Source organism: Heptranchias perlo, chromosome 8, assembly GCF_035084215.1.
Source record: "Heptranchias perlo isolate sHepPer1 chromosome 8, sHepPer1.hap1, whole genome shotgun sequence".
Lineage (NCBI taxonomy): Eukaryota > Metazoa > Chordata > Chondrichthyes > Hexanchiformes > Hexanchidae > Heptranchias > Heptranchias perlo.
In genome coordinates, this window is record NC_090332.1 from 47,945,677 (window position 1) to 47,962,172 (window position 16,496).

Sequence of the window (16,496 nt, forward strand, 5' to 3'; positions counted from 1 at the left end):
AAAGACAAATCGTAATGGAGACTAGGAACTGTGGAGGATCAAAGGGTTTTGGATGTCCAAGTACACAAATAACTAAGAGGAAGTGCACAAGTACATAAAGTAATTAAAAAGGCTAATGGAATGTTGGCCTTTATCTCAAGGGGGCTGGAATACAAAGGGGAGGAAGTTACTCTTCAGTTGTTTAGAGCCTTTATCAGACTCTATCTGGAGTACCGCGTTCGATTTTGGGCACCACACCTCCGGAAGGCTGTATTGACCTTAAAGTGCAGAATTATCAGAATGATACCAGGGCCTAAAAGGTTAAATTATGAGGATAGATTACATAAACTTAGCTTGTATTCCCTTGAGTATAAAAGAAAAACGGGTGATCGAATTGAGATATTAAAATTGATAAAAGGGTTCGATAGCGTAGATACAGAGAAGCTATTTCCTCTAGTGGGGGAATCAGAACAAGAGGGCATAATCTTAAAATTAGAGCTAGGCCATTCAGGAATGAAATCAGGAAGTACTTTATCACACAAAGGGTAGCAGAAATCTGAAATTCTCTCCCCCAAAAGGTTATGGATGCTGGGACAATTGAAATGTTTAAGACTGAGATCGACAGCTTTTAATTAGGTCAGGATATCAAGGGATATGGATCAAAGGCAGGTAAATGGAGTTGAGGTACAGATCAGCCATGATCTAATTAAATGGCGGAACAGGCTCGAGGGGCTGAATGGCCGACTCCAGTTCCTATTCTCTTTTACACAAATAATTTTATTTATTGCGAATATGCAAGCTCTAACTTTCTCATAATCTGGTATTCCAACATGTAGTGTATAGAAAAAGACTTCCATTTATTTAGCACCTTATGAGGAACACATCCTTTGTGCAATGACTGTTATATAGGCAAACCTGGTAGCCATGTTGCGCACAAGACCCCACATATAGCTAAGAAAAGATTGATGGTTCTTGATGGTGTTAGTCAAGGGAGAAAAGTTGGCTAGGAGATTTTCCTGTGCTTTTTGAATAGCACGATTGGATCTTTAATATCCAAATGAACAGAGAGTCGGGGCCTCTAGCTATTGACTCATCCAAAGGACTTCATCTCTGGCAATACAGCACTGCCTTGAAGTATCAGCCTTAATTGTGTCCTTAAGTTCTAAGCAGTTCTTGAATGCACAACCATCACTCAGAGATGAGAGTCTTGTCAGGGGTCATGTAAGGGGTCATTTTAACATGACTTGCCAGGCTGGAAACCCACGAGATCAGATAAAATGCTGGTTTTACATCCTGCCCAATATCACTCTTTACTGACATCAATTGAGAATAAAATTGGGCAGGGTGTAAAAACAGCATTGTTCCCCATCCCGTCAGTTTCCCGACAGGCGGGTTAGGTTAAAATTGGCCCCGTAGGGTTCGAAATACTGGAAAATGCACCAAAAATCTAAATTTTTCTGGTGGGAAGGGGAATACTTTGAGATCTCCTAGGAAACAAATTGCAACTTCAATGCTCGCATTCCCCATCAGAAAGGTTTAAGTCCACCACTGCTGAAAAGTGCAATTTCGTGTGCTTTCATCTTTATCCAGCAATACATGTGATGAAATATTGAGTAAAGCTGCAGAATAAGTTTTGACAAGCTGGTGCCCGATTGCACAGTGTAACTACTGTACTTATTTTTGCAAGTCGCTCTATACTCAGGACTGTATGGAATCCTTATTTGGTACTCCTAGATATCATTACACTACACTGATGTTATTAACCAAAAATTAGGCCAATGTTTCCAGTCATGATACTTAAATCAAAATCCATCCTTTAATACGATGCAGGATCATTTTCCTGCTATGCCCCAATAACTTAGGGTGCAGTTGTTTTGTGACTTCAGCACTATTACAAAGCAATTTCTTTTTCAAAAAACATACTTTATTCATAAAGTTTGAAACAATACATACGATACAGATGTCATATCACATTTCAAATGTACACAATACAGATTGTACAATTTGCAAGATACATAAAGTACAGTTCAAATATGATTTCAGCAATAGTTACACAGCGTACATAATTACAGTTTATGATACTCTAGGGTGCCCTATTGCAATACAATCAATACAGCTTATTGATTGCAGATTCCTTACAGGTACATTACAGGTACATTACATCAATTTGAATTTTACATTCTGCCCGCGGGGGTTTTTCCCTGATTGCAGCCCCTCGGTATACAATGGCAGGAAGGCTCTAAACAGTTGCCTTTCCCCACAGATCCTTTGCGGCGGCCGCACCCTGCTTCTGTGCATCCCTGAGCACGTAGTCCTGGACCTTGGAATGTGCCAGTCTGCAACACTTGGTCGAGGACAGCTCCTTGCCTGGAAAACCAGCAAGTTTCGGGCAGACCAAAGGGCGTCTTTCACCGAGTTGATGGTCTTCCAACAGCAGCTGATGTCTGTCTCGGTGTGCGTCCCCGGGAACAGCCCGTAGAGCACAGAGTCCTGTGTTATGGAACTGCTCAGGACAAACCTGGACAGATACCACTGCATCTCTCTCCAGACCTTCTTTGCAAAGGCACATTCCAGAAGGAGATGGGTGACGGTCTCGTTTGCACGCAGCCTCCTCTGGGACAGCGCGCGGCGGCGCTGAGAGTCCGGGAGCGCATGAAAGATCTGACGGGAAAGGCCCTTCTCACCACCAGCCAAGCTAGGTCTTGGTGCTTGTTTGTCAGCTCTGGCGATGAGACATTCTGCCAAATGACTTTGACAGTCTACTCAGGGAACCAACCGACAGGATCCACCATCTCCTTTTCCCTCAGGGTCTCGTGGACGCTACGTGCGGACCACTTGTTGATCGCCTTGTGGTCAAAAGTGTTTTTCTGCACAAACTTTTCCACGAAGGACAGGTGGGGCGGAACGGTCCAACTGGATGGAGCGTTCCATGGCAGCGTGGCCAGGCCCATCCTTCTCAACACCGAGGACAGGTAGAACCTCAGCACGTAGTGACACTTTGTGTTTGCGTACCGAGGGTCTACGCGAAGCTTGGTGCAGCCGCACACAAAGGTGGCCATCAGGATGAGGGCCACGTTGGACACGTTTCCCCCCCACTTTATCTGGAGATTTGTACATTGTGTCCCTGCGGACGGTCCATTTTTGATTTCCAGATAAAGTGGAAGATGGCTTGGGTGACTGTCGTGATGCAGGAACGAGGTATGGGCCAGACCTGCGCCACGTACAGCAACACCGAGAGCACCTCGCACCTGATGACTAGATTCTTGCCCACAATCAAGAGGAAACGTCGATCCCACAGTCCCAGTTTCTGCTTGACCGTGGCGATACGCTCCTCCCAGTTTTTGGTGCACGCCTCCGCCCCCCCAAACCAGATCCCCAGCACCTTCAGGTAATCCGACCTGACGGTAAAGGGGACAAAGGATCGGTCGGTCCAGTTCCCAAAGAACATGGCCTCGCTTTTGCTACGGTTTACTCTGGCCCCCGAGGCCAGTTCAAACTGGTCACAGATACTCATCAATCTGCGGACCGAGAGCTGATCCAAGCAAAAGACGGCGACGTCGTCCATGCACAGGGAGGCCTTGACCCCTCTTATGCCCGCATCCCTCCTGATGGACTTGGCAAAGGGTCCGATGCAACACACGAACAAGACAGTGGAGAAAGGACAGCCCCGCCTGACTCCAGATTTGATCGGAAAGCTTTCTGATTCCCACCCGTTGATTGAAACTGCGCTACTGATGTCTGTGTAGAGCAGTTGGATCGAATTGCGGATTCCTTCCCCAACCCCATTTTGGAGAGCATGTCCATCATGTACATGTGCGATATTCTGTCAAAGCCCTTCTCCTGGTCCAAGTTAATGAGGCAGGTGTCCACCTCCCTGTCCTGTATGTAGGCGATCGTATCCGTGAGTAGCACAAGGCTATCAGAGATCTTTCTGCCGGGTACGGCGCAGGTCTGATCCGGGTGGATCACCAACTCCAGGGCTGACTTGACTATTACAAAGCAATTTCCACTGCACAGCAATGCTAAAGTTGCAATATAACTCTAGTGTCCAACCTGACTCTGGGGAGAGGGAGTGTGGAAGTCCCTGGAAAAGGCAGTCTAACACCACTAGGGATTGATACTGGATACAGTATAACTCAGATAGTGTCAAACCTGATTTAAAAGGCACTCAAGTGGTTCCCCGGGCACTTTTCAAAATCTACTTGGAATTAATTTAAATGTTCAAAGAGTGCGACACTCCCAAATATTTAAATTTTAACTCCCAGATAAGGAGCTTTCTGTAAGGGTGTAGGCTTGCACAAAGGGTAGAATTGCCTTTGAGCCAGGCGGGATAAACAAGCTAATTGGTTTGAACCCATGTTGCATGATACATTTTCTTTTAACGTAGAATCATAGAATGTTACTGCACAGATGAAGGCCATTCGGCCCATCATTTCCGTGCCAACCAAAAAGGAGCTATCGAGCTTAATCCCACTTTCCAGTTCTTGGTCCATAGCCCTGTAGGTTATGGCACTTCAAATGCACATCCATGTACTTTTTAAATGAGTTGAGGGTTTCTGCCTCTACCACCCTTTCAGGCAGTGAGTTCCAGAACCCCACCACCCTCTGGGTGAAAAAAATTCTCCTCAGCTCCCCTCTAATCCTCCTATCAATTACTTTAAATCTATGCCCCTGATCACTGACTCCTCTGCTATAGAAACATAGAAAATAGGAGCAAGAGTAGGCCATTCGGCCCTTCGGGCCTGCTCCGCCGTTCAAAATGATCATGGCTGATTGTCTAACTCAGTACCCTGTTCCCGCTTTTTCCCCATATCCCTTGATCCCTTTAGCATTAAGAAATATATCTACCTTCTTCTTGAATACATCTAATGACTTGGCCTCCACTGCCTTCTGTGGTAGAGAATTCCACAGGTTCACCACCCTCTGAGTGAAGAAATTTCTCCTCATCTCGGTTCTAAATGGCATACCCCGTATCCTGAGACTGTGACCCCTGGTTCTGGACTCCCCAGCCATTGTGAACATCCTCCCTCTAGTCTGTCTAGTCCTGTTAGAATTTTATATGTTTCGATGAGATCACCTCTCATTTTTCTAAACTCTAGTGAATATAGGTCTAGTCGACCCAATCTCTCCTCATACTTCAGTCCTGCCATCCCAGGAATCAGTCTGATATACCTTTGTTGCACTCCCTCCATGGCAAGGGCATCCTTCCTCAGATAAGGAGACCAAAACTGCTCACAATACTCCAGATGTGGTCTCACCAAGTCCCTGTATAACTGCAGTAAGACATCCCTGCTCCTGTACTCAAATCCTCTTGCAATGAACACCAACATACCATTCGCCTTCCCAACTGCTTGCTGCACCTGAATGCTCACTTTCAGCGACTGGTGTACAAGGACACCCAGGTCTCGTTGCACCTCCCCTTTTCCCAATCTGTCACCATGCAGATAATAATCTGCCTTTCTGTTTTTACAACCACAGTGGATAACCTCACATTTATCCATGTTATACTATATCTGCCATGTTCTTGCCCACGCACCCAACTTGTCTAAATCACATTGGAGCCTCTTTGCATCATCCTCACAGCTCACATTCCACCCCAGCTTTGGGTCGTCTGCAAACTTGGAAATATTACATCTAGTTCCCTCATCCAAATCATTGATATATATTGTGAATAGCTGGGGCCCAAGCACTGATCCCTGCGGTACCCCACTAGTCACTGCCTGTCACCCAGAAAAAGACCCGTTTATTCCTACTCTTTGTTTCCTGTCTGTCAACCAATTCTCAATCCATGCCAGTATACTCCCCCCAATCCCATGTGCTTTAATTTTGTACACTAACCTCTTGTGTGGGACCTTATCGAAAGCCTTCTGAAAATCCAAATACACCACATCGACTGGTTCTCTTCTATCTATTCTAACTCGCACCTCATACTTTCGTAATTTCCTTTATTTAGATTCAGGACCCTAGTTTCAGATTCAACTACTTCACTCTCCATCTTAATGAGGAATTCTATCATGTTATGATCGCTCTTCCCTGAGGGACCCCGCACAACAAGATTGTTAATTAATCCTTTCTCATTGCACAATACCCAGTCTAGGATTGCCTGTTCTCTAGTTGGTTCCTCAACGTATTGGTCTGGAAAGCCATCCCGTACAAACTCCAGAAATTCCTCCCCCACAGTATTATAGCTAATTTGTTTTGACCAATCTGTATGTAGATTAAAGTCACCCATGATTATATTTAAACCCTTCTTGCATGTGTCTCTAATTTCCTGTTTAATGCCCTCCCCTACATCTCCACTAGTGTTTGGGGGCCTAGAGACAACCCCCACCAACGTTTTCTGCCCCTTGGTTTTTCTTAGCTCCACCCATACAGGTTCCACATTGTGATTTTCTGAGCCAATATCCTTCCTCACTATTGCATTGATTTCCTCCTTTACTAACCCACCTCTTTTCCCTTTTTGCCTGTCCTTCCTAAATATTGAATACCCCTGGATGTTCAGTTCCCATCCTTGGTCATCCTGCAGCCATGTCTCCGTAATCGCAACTATATCATAACCGTTAATATCTATCTGCGCTGTTAATTCATCTAACTTATTGTGAATGTGCCGCGCATTAAGACACAATGCCTTTAGACTTGTCTTTTTAAGATTGCTAGTCATCTTAATTTTATTTTGCACTATGGCCCTATTTGTTTATCGCCCTTGTTTTCTCTGCCATCCATTATTGCTTTTTCCATTTCTGCCTTTTGTTTCTATCCTTGTTTCCCCCTCCTCTGTCTCCCTGCTCAGGTTCCCACCCCCCTGCCATTCTAGTTTAAACCTTCCCCAACAGCACAGCGAGGACATTGGTCCCGGTCCTGCTCGGGTGTAACCCGTCCCGCTTGTACAGGTCCCACCTTTCCCAGAACCGGTTCCAATGTGCCAAGAATCTAAATCCCTCCCTCCTACACCATCCCTGCAGCCACGCATTCATCTGGTCTATTCTCCTGTTCCTATACTCACTAGCACGTGGCACTGGTAGTAATTCTGAGACCTTTGAGGTCCTGCTTTTTAATTTATCTCCTAACACCTTAAATTCACCTTGCAGGACCTCATCCCTTTTTTTTACCTATGTCGTTGGTACCAATATGAACCACGACTACTGGCTATTCACCCTCCCCCTCCAGAATACCCTGCAGCCACTCCATGACATCCTTAACCCTAGCACCACTATAGGAAATAGGTCCTCCCTATCCACTCCATCTAGTCCCATCATAATTTTATATACCTCAATTAAATCTCCCCTCAGCCTCCTTTGTTCCAAAGAAAACAACCCCAGCCTATCCAATCTTTTCTCATAGCTAAAATTCTCCAGCCCTGGCAACATCCTCGTAAATCTCCTCTGTATTCTCTCTAGTGCAATCACATCTTTCCTGTAATGTGGTGACTAGAACTGTACACAGTACTCAAGCTGCGGTCTAACCAATGTTTTATACAGTTCTAGCATAACCTCCCTGCTCTTGCAATCTATGCCTCGGCTAATAAAGTATCCCGTATGCCTTTTTAACCACCTTATTGACCTGTCCTGCTACCTTCAGGGATCTGTGGGCATGCACTCCAAGTCCCTTTGTTCCTCTACACCTCTCAGCATCCTCCCATTTATTGTATACTCTCTTGCCTTGTTTGCCCTCCCCAAATGCATTACCTCACACTTCTATGGATTGAATTCCATTTGCCACTTTTCTGCCCATCTGACCAGTCCATTGGTATCTTCCTGCAGTCTACAGCTTTCCTCCTCACTATCAACCACACAGCCAATTTTTGTATCATCTGCAAACTTCTTGATCATTAATATATACCACAAAAAGCAAGGGACCTGGTACTGAGCCTTGCAGGACCCCACTGGTCCAGTCGCAAAAATACCTGACAACCATTACCCTTTGCTTCCTGCCACTGAGCCAATTTTGGATCCAACTAGCTACTTTCCCTTGGATAACATGGGGTTTTACTTTTTTGACCAGTCTGCCATGTGGGACTTTGTCAAAAGACTTGCTAATATCCATGTAGAGTACAACATACGCGTTACCCTCATCGACCCTTCTTGTTACCTGCTCAAAAAATTCTATCAAATTCGTCAGACTCGACCTTCCCTTGACAAATCCATGCTGACTTTCCTTGATTAACCCGTGCCTTTCTAAATGACAATTTATGCTGTCCCTCAGAATCGATTCCAATAATTTGCCCACCACCAAGGTTAGACTGATTGGCACACTATCAAAATCTGTTAACAAAATGCCCCATCGAAAACATAGCAAAACTTAATTAGCTAATGAACAACCCTCAAATCATAGTCACTTGTAGGAAAAAGTGTTCCAAGCAGCTGAGGTATGACGATTTCAGGGCATATAGAAATGCAAAAACTCCATGAGAAAGATGTGCAACATGCATTAGCAGTAATAGAAAATACAAGATTGGGGAATAGGATAACTTGGAAGTTAAAATGAATAAATTAATATTAAACAAACTTTAGAAATTCCATATAAACTCATTAACTTAAATGACTTGAATAGACTTTTTTCTCCCTGATTCATTGATGTCCTGTAAAAATTCACACAGGCCATTCCTAATTATATAAATGTAAAAGTAAATTTAAAAATGGCAATTGTTTCCTGAGAGCCATACACGATGTTTGATTTGTATTTTTATCTCTCATCTATAAACTAGCATTGACCTAAGTGATGATGTTCACAGTGACTTACACTTTGATAAAGAAAAACAATTTTGTCTTATAGATTGAATGCAGCCTAAACTCTTTCAAACTGAACCGGTCCTGGAACACCTCGATTTTAAAATTCTCATACTTGTTAGCAAATCCCTCCATGGCCTCGCCCCTCCCTATCTCTGTAACCTCCTCCAGCCCTACAAACCTCCGAGATCTCTGCGCTCCTCCAATTCTTGCCTCTTGCGCATCCCCGATTTTAATCGCTCCACCATTGGCGTCTTTGCCTTCAGCTGCTTAGGCCTTAAGATCTGGAATTCCCTTCCTAAACTTCTCTGCCTCTCCTCCTTTAAGACACTCCTTAAAATCTACCTCTTTGACCAAGCTTTTGGTAATCTGTCCTAATGCCTCCTTATGTGGATGGGTGTAAAATTTTGTTTGATAACTCTCCTGTGAAGCACCTTGGGACGTTTTACTACCTTAAAGTCACTATATAAATGCAAGTTGTTGTTGTTGAACCGCTAAATAAACAGATGTGAATAAAAAACCAGCGTGCTTTCACTGATTTCATCTGAAAACGTTAAGCAATTTGCAAAACGACAGGAAAAGGAAAGGAATTAGTTTATTAGGTACAGATTGAAACATATAAAACCTGCATTGTTTGAAGGAATAATGCTACGCTTTTAAACGTTCAAAATATAACTAAATTAGTTTCCCTTTAGATTTACTGTACAATTTGCATACTCAGTTGTGCGCGTTGCCAGCAACTAGTTGAAGCTACAACTATAAAATCTTGCTCAAATAGTCCAGTTTTGGCAATTCCTCGTTTTTCATTTCAGTTCAGTACAAGCTATGTCCATTTCCTGAAAGCGATCCCACACTCATTCTCCAGTCAAGTTGGTTGGTTACCTCTTGACAGAAGCCAGTACAGTTTCATTTTAATAAAATAAAACACCTCGAGTCTGTGTTGGTGGATCGTCTCGGTCAGTCTCAGAACTAGACATCATAGAATGAACAATGTCTACAGATTTTGTGAATCAGGAACAATTCCCCAGGAATCTTCCTAGCAGCACTTCCAACTTTTCTCTGTTGTAATACAAGTATCCACCCTGTCCCCACGTGTCTGACCCTCAGTCAGTTGTTTAACTGGCACTGATTTAAAGATCCTGGGTTGCTAATGCTCAGGTGAATTAAAACGTTGTCCACCCGCAAATGCTTCCCAGATCTTTTTTTAAAGATAAAATATATTGCATTGAACACAAACACTATCATTCAAACCGCTTTTATTGATTCGGTGGAAGCAGCGACTTGATGAACCTGGGAAGTGAAAGTAATGATTTTCCGGGCTAGGTCTCTCCCTTCCCGGCTGGGTTGACTAGCTGGCCAGGTGGGGCAGACTGGCCAGCCTGTCCGCCGTCTGACGGGCGCTCTCCACTCCCTTCAGCCACTCCATGCACTTCTGCAGCACGGACTGGTCGGGCGGCTCGTCCTCCTCCTCCTCCTCGTACTCCACGTCGTCGTACTTGTGCTGATCGTTGAGCAGCGAGATCTTCACCAGGCTCCGGATGTCGGCCGGAGAGTCCGAGCGGGGCAGCGGGGGCACGGCACCAGGATGGGGCGGTCTCGCCGGGTAGGTGAGCAGCTTCTTGCAGCGGAGCGGGGCCGGGGCCGCGGCCGGAGCCGGAGCCGGGGTCTTCCCCTGGGACAGCAGCTGCCGCTCCAGGCTGCGTTTCTGGATGACCAGCACAGCCTCGGGGGTCAGGCTGAGTGAGAAGCGCACCTCCTCGCCGCTGCTCTTTTTGGCCGAGTGCCCGGAGGTGGAGGCCGGCACGCTGTCACACGAGCTGGCCAGGGGCCTGGGGCCTAGGAGGCGGCCGGCCCCCGCCGCCCTCTGGTGCTGCTGGTGGCGGGGCTGCGGCCGGTGCCCCCCCAGCTGGAAGTTTGCTTTGGGCCACGAGTTGGAAAACTTTTCCGCCGCTCCCCGAGAGCGGGTCGGGAGCCCGGGCGGCTGCGGCGGTGGAGCGGCGGGCTGCCGGATCGGAGGGAAGGGCACGGCGGCTCTGTGCGGCCTCGGAGGGGCATCCGTCTTCATCGTGCGGGCCGGCCTCTCCGTACCGGCGGCTCCGGTGCCTGCGAGCTCATTGATTGCCGCCGACGCCTGAATCTCCCAGTGCGGTGCGGGCAGGGTGCTCGCTGCCGGCTTTATATCGGGCGCCGCGGCAGGGTGTGTGCACCCGTCCCCGGTGACTCATTTCAATCCAAGTCCCTCCTCCAGCGGGCTCACTGTCCCCAGCCCAGCCCAGGGCGGACGGGCAGCGTCCAATACTCACCACACCAATGGAGACTGACCTTCCTTCTGGAGGAGGAGGGTTTTCTGCCCTGATTTCAACACGACAACCAACCATCCATCTCACTGTTTCATCTGGACTGCATCGTGTGAACAGGAACGCAGATACCAGTCACACCATAAATATGAATACGGGATAAATTGGTACATTTTTAAAAATAGGTATACAGTTTCATCAAAGAACGTTTTAAAAATAGAAAAGTCGTTATTGACATTTTAATAGGAAAAAATAAGGATAACACTTGCAGCCTTTTCAAAGAAATACCCGCAATTGGATCGACGGCTGTTCGATTCTATTAAATTAAATAGCAATAATAATTGTGAATGGTCTAGGGTAGATCATGTTTTCTCTCAATCTTTTATTTAATGAAAATAATTTCTGAGTCTCTCTTAACTTAGAACCCAACATCTCAGAATCACCCTTATTAACCAACTCTGATCCATCAGTGTTTTTTTGACAGTAAAATGCTGAGAACCAGACAATATTGCAGCAAATTGCCAAGGTTGCTTTGGCAGCACCTCCTGGCAACCCGCAACCTCCACGATTTAGAAGCACAAGGGCAGCAGGTGTATGGGAACACCGTTCCTCTCCAAGTCTTGACATATATTGCTGTTTCTTCATTATCCTCCGGTCAAAATCCAGGAACTCCCTACCTACCATTGTGGGAACACCTTCCCAGGGGTTCATGAAGGAGGCATACCACCACCTCAAGGGCAACTAAGGATGGGCAATAAATGCTGGCCTTGCCAGTGATGCCCAAATCCCGAAGAATGATATAGAAAAGTTATTACAAACGTGATCGCACCATCAACCTGAGAGCACTCTTTGATCCTGTGATTAACTGTGGTCAGAAAAAAAAGTGACCAGAGTAAAAACAACAATAATCTGAGGATCTACTGCCAACTCTATGATAACATCCAGACTTGGGCTGATAAGTGGAAAGTAACATTCATGCCAGACAAGTGCCAGGCAATGACCATCTCCAACAAGAGAGAATCTAACCACCTCCCCATGACATTCAACGGCATTACCATCGCTGAATTCCCCCACCATCAACATCCTGGGGGTCACCATTGACCAGAAACCTAACTGGACCAGCCATATAAATAACGTGGCGACAAGAGCAGGTCAGAGGCTGGGTATTCTGCGGCGAGTGACTCACCTCCTGACTCCCCAAAGCCTTTCCACCATCTACAAGGCACAAGTCAGGAGTGTGATGGAATACTCTCCACTTGCCTGGATGAGTGCAGCTCAAATAACACTCAAGAAGCTCGACACCATCCAAGACAAAGCAGCCTGCTTGATTGGCACCCCATCCACCACCCCAAACATTCACTCCCTTCACCACCGGCGCACTGTGGCTGCAGTGTGTACCATCCACAGGATGCACTGCAGCAACTCGCCAAGGCTTCTTCGACAGCACCTCCAAACCCGCGACCTCTATCAGCTAGAAGGACAAGAGCAGCAGACACATGGGAACACCACCACCTGCATGTTCCCCTCCAAGTCACACACCATCCCAACTTGGAAATATATCACCATTCCTTTATCATCACTGGGTCAAAATCCTGGAACTCCCTTCCTAACAGCACTGTGGGATAACCTTCACCACACGGACTGCAGCGGTTCAAGCAGGCGGCTCACCACCACCTTTTCACGGGCAATTAGGGATGGGCAATAAATGCCAACCTCGCCAGCAACGCCCACATCCCATGAACGAATATAAAATAAAACAATCTATGGCAACATTTTGTGGTTGGACTGTACTAACTACCTACGAGTTAATAAAATGTGGGGTTTTGGACACCTCATTGATAAATGATTTAACAAAAATTGGGGTTTAATCTAAAACATTTGTAAGTACAAGGCCAGGAAAAATCTACTCTTTTTAAAATGAGATGAACAAACTAAAATCCTGTCTTCCATGACACAAATGTGTTTGAAGTTAATGGTGATATGATATTACTAATGATTTCTGCTTGTTTCAACAGATTTTCAATTCCTAAGGATGCAAAAGATTGATAATTTTTTTGTGCCTTCATAGCTCATGTTTGGACAATTGGAAGTCAAAGAGGAGCTGAAATTTATTTGCCAGAATTTAATTGTATTATGATATTTGGGCAAGTTTTATTTTACATAAAGTTGATGGCAGCAACTTTAATAAATCCAGAGGATCACTGTTAAAGGCCCAAAGACTTTGGGAAAAAAACATTAAATGGAGTTTGGTTCTTTTTCATTTGGCAAAGTTTCTTTAAGTTTATTTGAAATCTGCATAATGCAGGCTGGCGCTGTCTGGATCTGTCTTCCTTTCGCAACAAAGCAGTTAACCCCTTCCACAGGCAGCTGATTTTAGTTTTTCTAGTATCGGATTAACTCTGCTTAAATATTCACAAAGCAACATCTTTTGCATTGCTGAATGTAAACATATAATCAGGCATTATTAAATTTTAAGTTCCTTAATTTAAGTGGATATTTCCCCACGATGACAGAAGGAAATCAGGAATTGATAAATGCACGTTATGCAATTAATTCATTGGGCTCTCAAGAAGAGCCACAATGGATTTTCTGTTTTATTAAAAAAAACTGGTGACCATGGTTTTCTGCCTGCATCAGTGTTAGTGGCCCAGAATTATCTAGAATATTTCTTTGACATGAAAGTAGCTCCACAGAGTTCTGGAACAGCCTTTGCTGGAAAGGTGTTGGTGCAAGGAGGACATCCAGTAGTGTTAAAAATCATCAAATGTCTCAGCATGGTGACAAATTGATTCTTCGGCTGTTTTCGGCCTCACCCACGCTCTCCTGCCTCCGTATAAACATTGGGGCTGTTGTGTGAAACTGATAAATTGCATTATTAAACCCTGATTGATAAAGATGCCATATTATTGGATGGACAGAGACATGAGATTATTCAGTGATGCTAGAGTATTGGATGGACAGATGCGAGATTATTCTACGAACTGAGACGACAGACCGTTGGACGGACAGAGACAGATTTCTGGACTGAGAGAGATCAGATTATCCAATTGACAGATGTCAGATCATAAAATGGACAGATACAAAGGGTTTTGATCAATCAGAGCAAGGAATGTTTGAAAAGTATTCAGACTCAATGGGCACTCGCGCAGGTTTGGACAGCTCCAACGCTAAGAACTTTCTGTTTTTTTTGTTACTCAGTCACTTTCATTTTTGTAAATTTTCCTCTGAGAATTCCTCATCAAATGCAACAGAAACCACTTGAGTTTCCAATGAGGAAAATCCGGTGTCACCACCCATGTTTAGTGCTCCCTCAATATTTAGGTTTCTGATCCTGAAACCGCTGTTCATCCTCTCCTCTACTCGGGTTGAAAACAGAGGACATATGGAGAGACTTGCTGAGATGAAAGAGTGGGCATGACCTGAGCAAATGCATATAAACTATAGGAAGTGGGCGAAAGCTCTCGTCAGGCGGAGAGATTTGAGGGATCTGGGAATAAGTATAAAGCACAGGATCCAGTGGCTCTGGGGAGTTCCAAGGAGCCCCTGATTGCATCACAGCAACAATATCATATGCAGGAGAGAGGTGAGCAGGTTGAAGGTTAGTATAAATACAGAGCCCACTACACTCCCACTTTTAGATAACCTCAATATTTCCACATTTTAAATGTTGACATCTGACAGTGTGCTGGAGCTCTTTGCTTTAGACAAATATGAAAACAAAATATTTCATAATGCAATTAAAAACTTAATAAAAGGGGACCCAAAGAAAAAATTAATTTTCATATCACTGCAATAGCTGCATGTCATTGCAGTTTCTTTGCAATATAACTACATAGAGCAGATGGATGCATATCTGCAAAGGTGATGCAAGGGGGAGGACTTTAGATTCCTGGGCATTGGGACCGATTCTGGGGGAGGTGGGACCTGTACAAGCCAGACGGGTTGCACCTCAACAGGGCCGGGTCCAATATCCTTGCGGGGAGGTTGGAGTAAAAGATAAAGTGTTAAAAAAGGAAAAAGCAGGAACTAAGTGTCACAAAACATATTTGAAAGTTCTTTATCTGAATGCACGTAGCATTTGTAACAAAATGGACGAGTTAACGGCTCAAATAACTACGTATGGGTATGATCTTGTGGCCATTACAGAAACATGGCTGCAGGGTGACAACGACTGGGAATTAAATATGCCAGGGTATTTAACAATCAGGAAGGACAGGCAGGAGGGGAGGTGGGGTGGCTATGTTAATAAAGGAAGGAATCATTGTAATACTGAGAAATGATATTGGGACAAAGGATCAGGATAATGAAACAGTTTGGGTAGAGATAAGGAATAATAAGGGGAAAAAAACACTAGTGGGCGTAGTATATAGGCCTCCTAATAGTTGCAACTCTGCTGGAAGAAGTATTAATCAGGAAATAGTCGGGGCATGTAATAAGGGAACAGCTATAATTATGGGGGATTTTAACTATCATATTAACTGGACAAATCAAATTGGGCAGGGCAGCCTTGAGGAAGAGTTTATTGAGTGTATTAGGGATGGATTTCTTGAGCAGTATGTAACTGATTTTACAAGGGGGCAAGCAACCTTGGACCTGGTCCTGTGTAATGAGCCAGGATTAATTAATAATGTCCTAGTTAAGGATCCCCTTGGAATGAGTGACCATAACATGGTTACATTCCATATCCAATTAGTGGGTGAGAAGCTTGGTTCTCAAACAAGCGTACTGAGCTTGAATAAAGGAGACTATGATGGTATGAGAGCGGAATTGATTAAAGTGGACTGGGAAAATAGATTAAAGGGTAAGACGGTACATGAGCAGTGGTGTTCATTCAAGGAGTTATTTTACAAAAAATATATATTCCACTGAGGAAAAAAGGGTGTAAAAGAAATGACAGCCATCTGTGGCTACGTAAAGAAATTAAGGATAGTATCGGACTAAAAACAAGGACATATAAGGTAGCCAAACTTAGTGGGAGGATAGAAGATTGGGAAGTCTTCAAAAGACAGCAAAAAGTAACTAAAGGATTGATTAAGAAAGGGAAGATAGATTATGAAAATAAATTAGCAAAAAATATAAAAACAGATAGCAAGAGTTTCTACAGTTATATAAAAAGAAAAAGGGTGGCTAAGGCAAACGTAGGTCCCTTAGAGGATGAGACCAGGAAATTAATGGTGGGAAACATGGAGATGGCAAAAACGCTGAACAAATATTTTGTTTCAGTCTTTACGGTAGAGGACACTAAGAATATCCCAACACTGGACAAACAGGGGGGTTCTGGGGGGGAGGAGCTAAATACGATTAAAATCACTAAGGAATTGGTACTCAGTAAATTAATGGGACTCAAGGCAGATAAATCCCCTGGACCTGATGGCTTACATCCTAGGGTCTTGAGGGAAGTGGCAGTAGGGATTGTGGATGCTTTGGTAATAATTTTCCAAAATTCTCTGGACTCGGCAAAGGTCCCGGCAGATTGGAAAACTGCTAATGTAAC

At 44.5% G+C, this 16,496-nt stretch overlaps 1 protein-coding gene across 1 annotated transcript; it reads right to left on the bottom strand.

Moving 5' to 3' along the window:
- Positions 1 to 9,283: 9,283 nt before the first annotated feature.
- prr18 (proline rich 18) lies at positions 9,284 to 11,003 on the bottom strand. The gene has a single exon (XM_067989089.1). The coding sequence runs from the start codon at positions 10,768 to 10,770 to the stop codon at positions 10,054 to 10,056; it is 717 nt and encodes a 238-aa protein (XP_067845190.1). The 5' UTR covers positions 10,771 to 11,003; the 3' UTR covers positions 9,284 to 10,053.
- Positions 11,004 to 16,496: the final 5,493 nt, after the last annotated feature.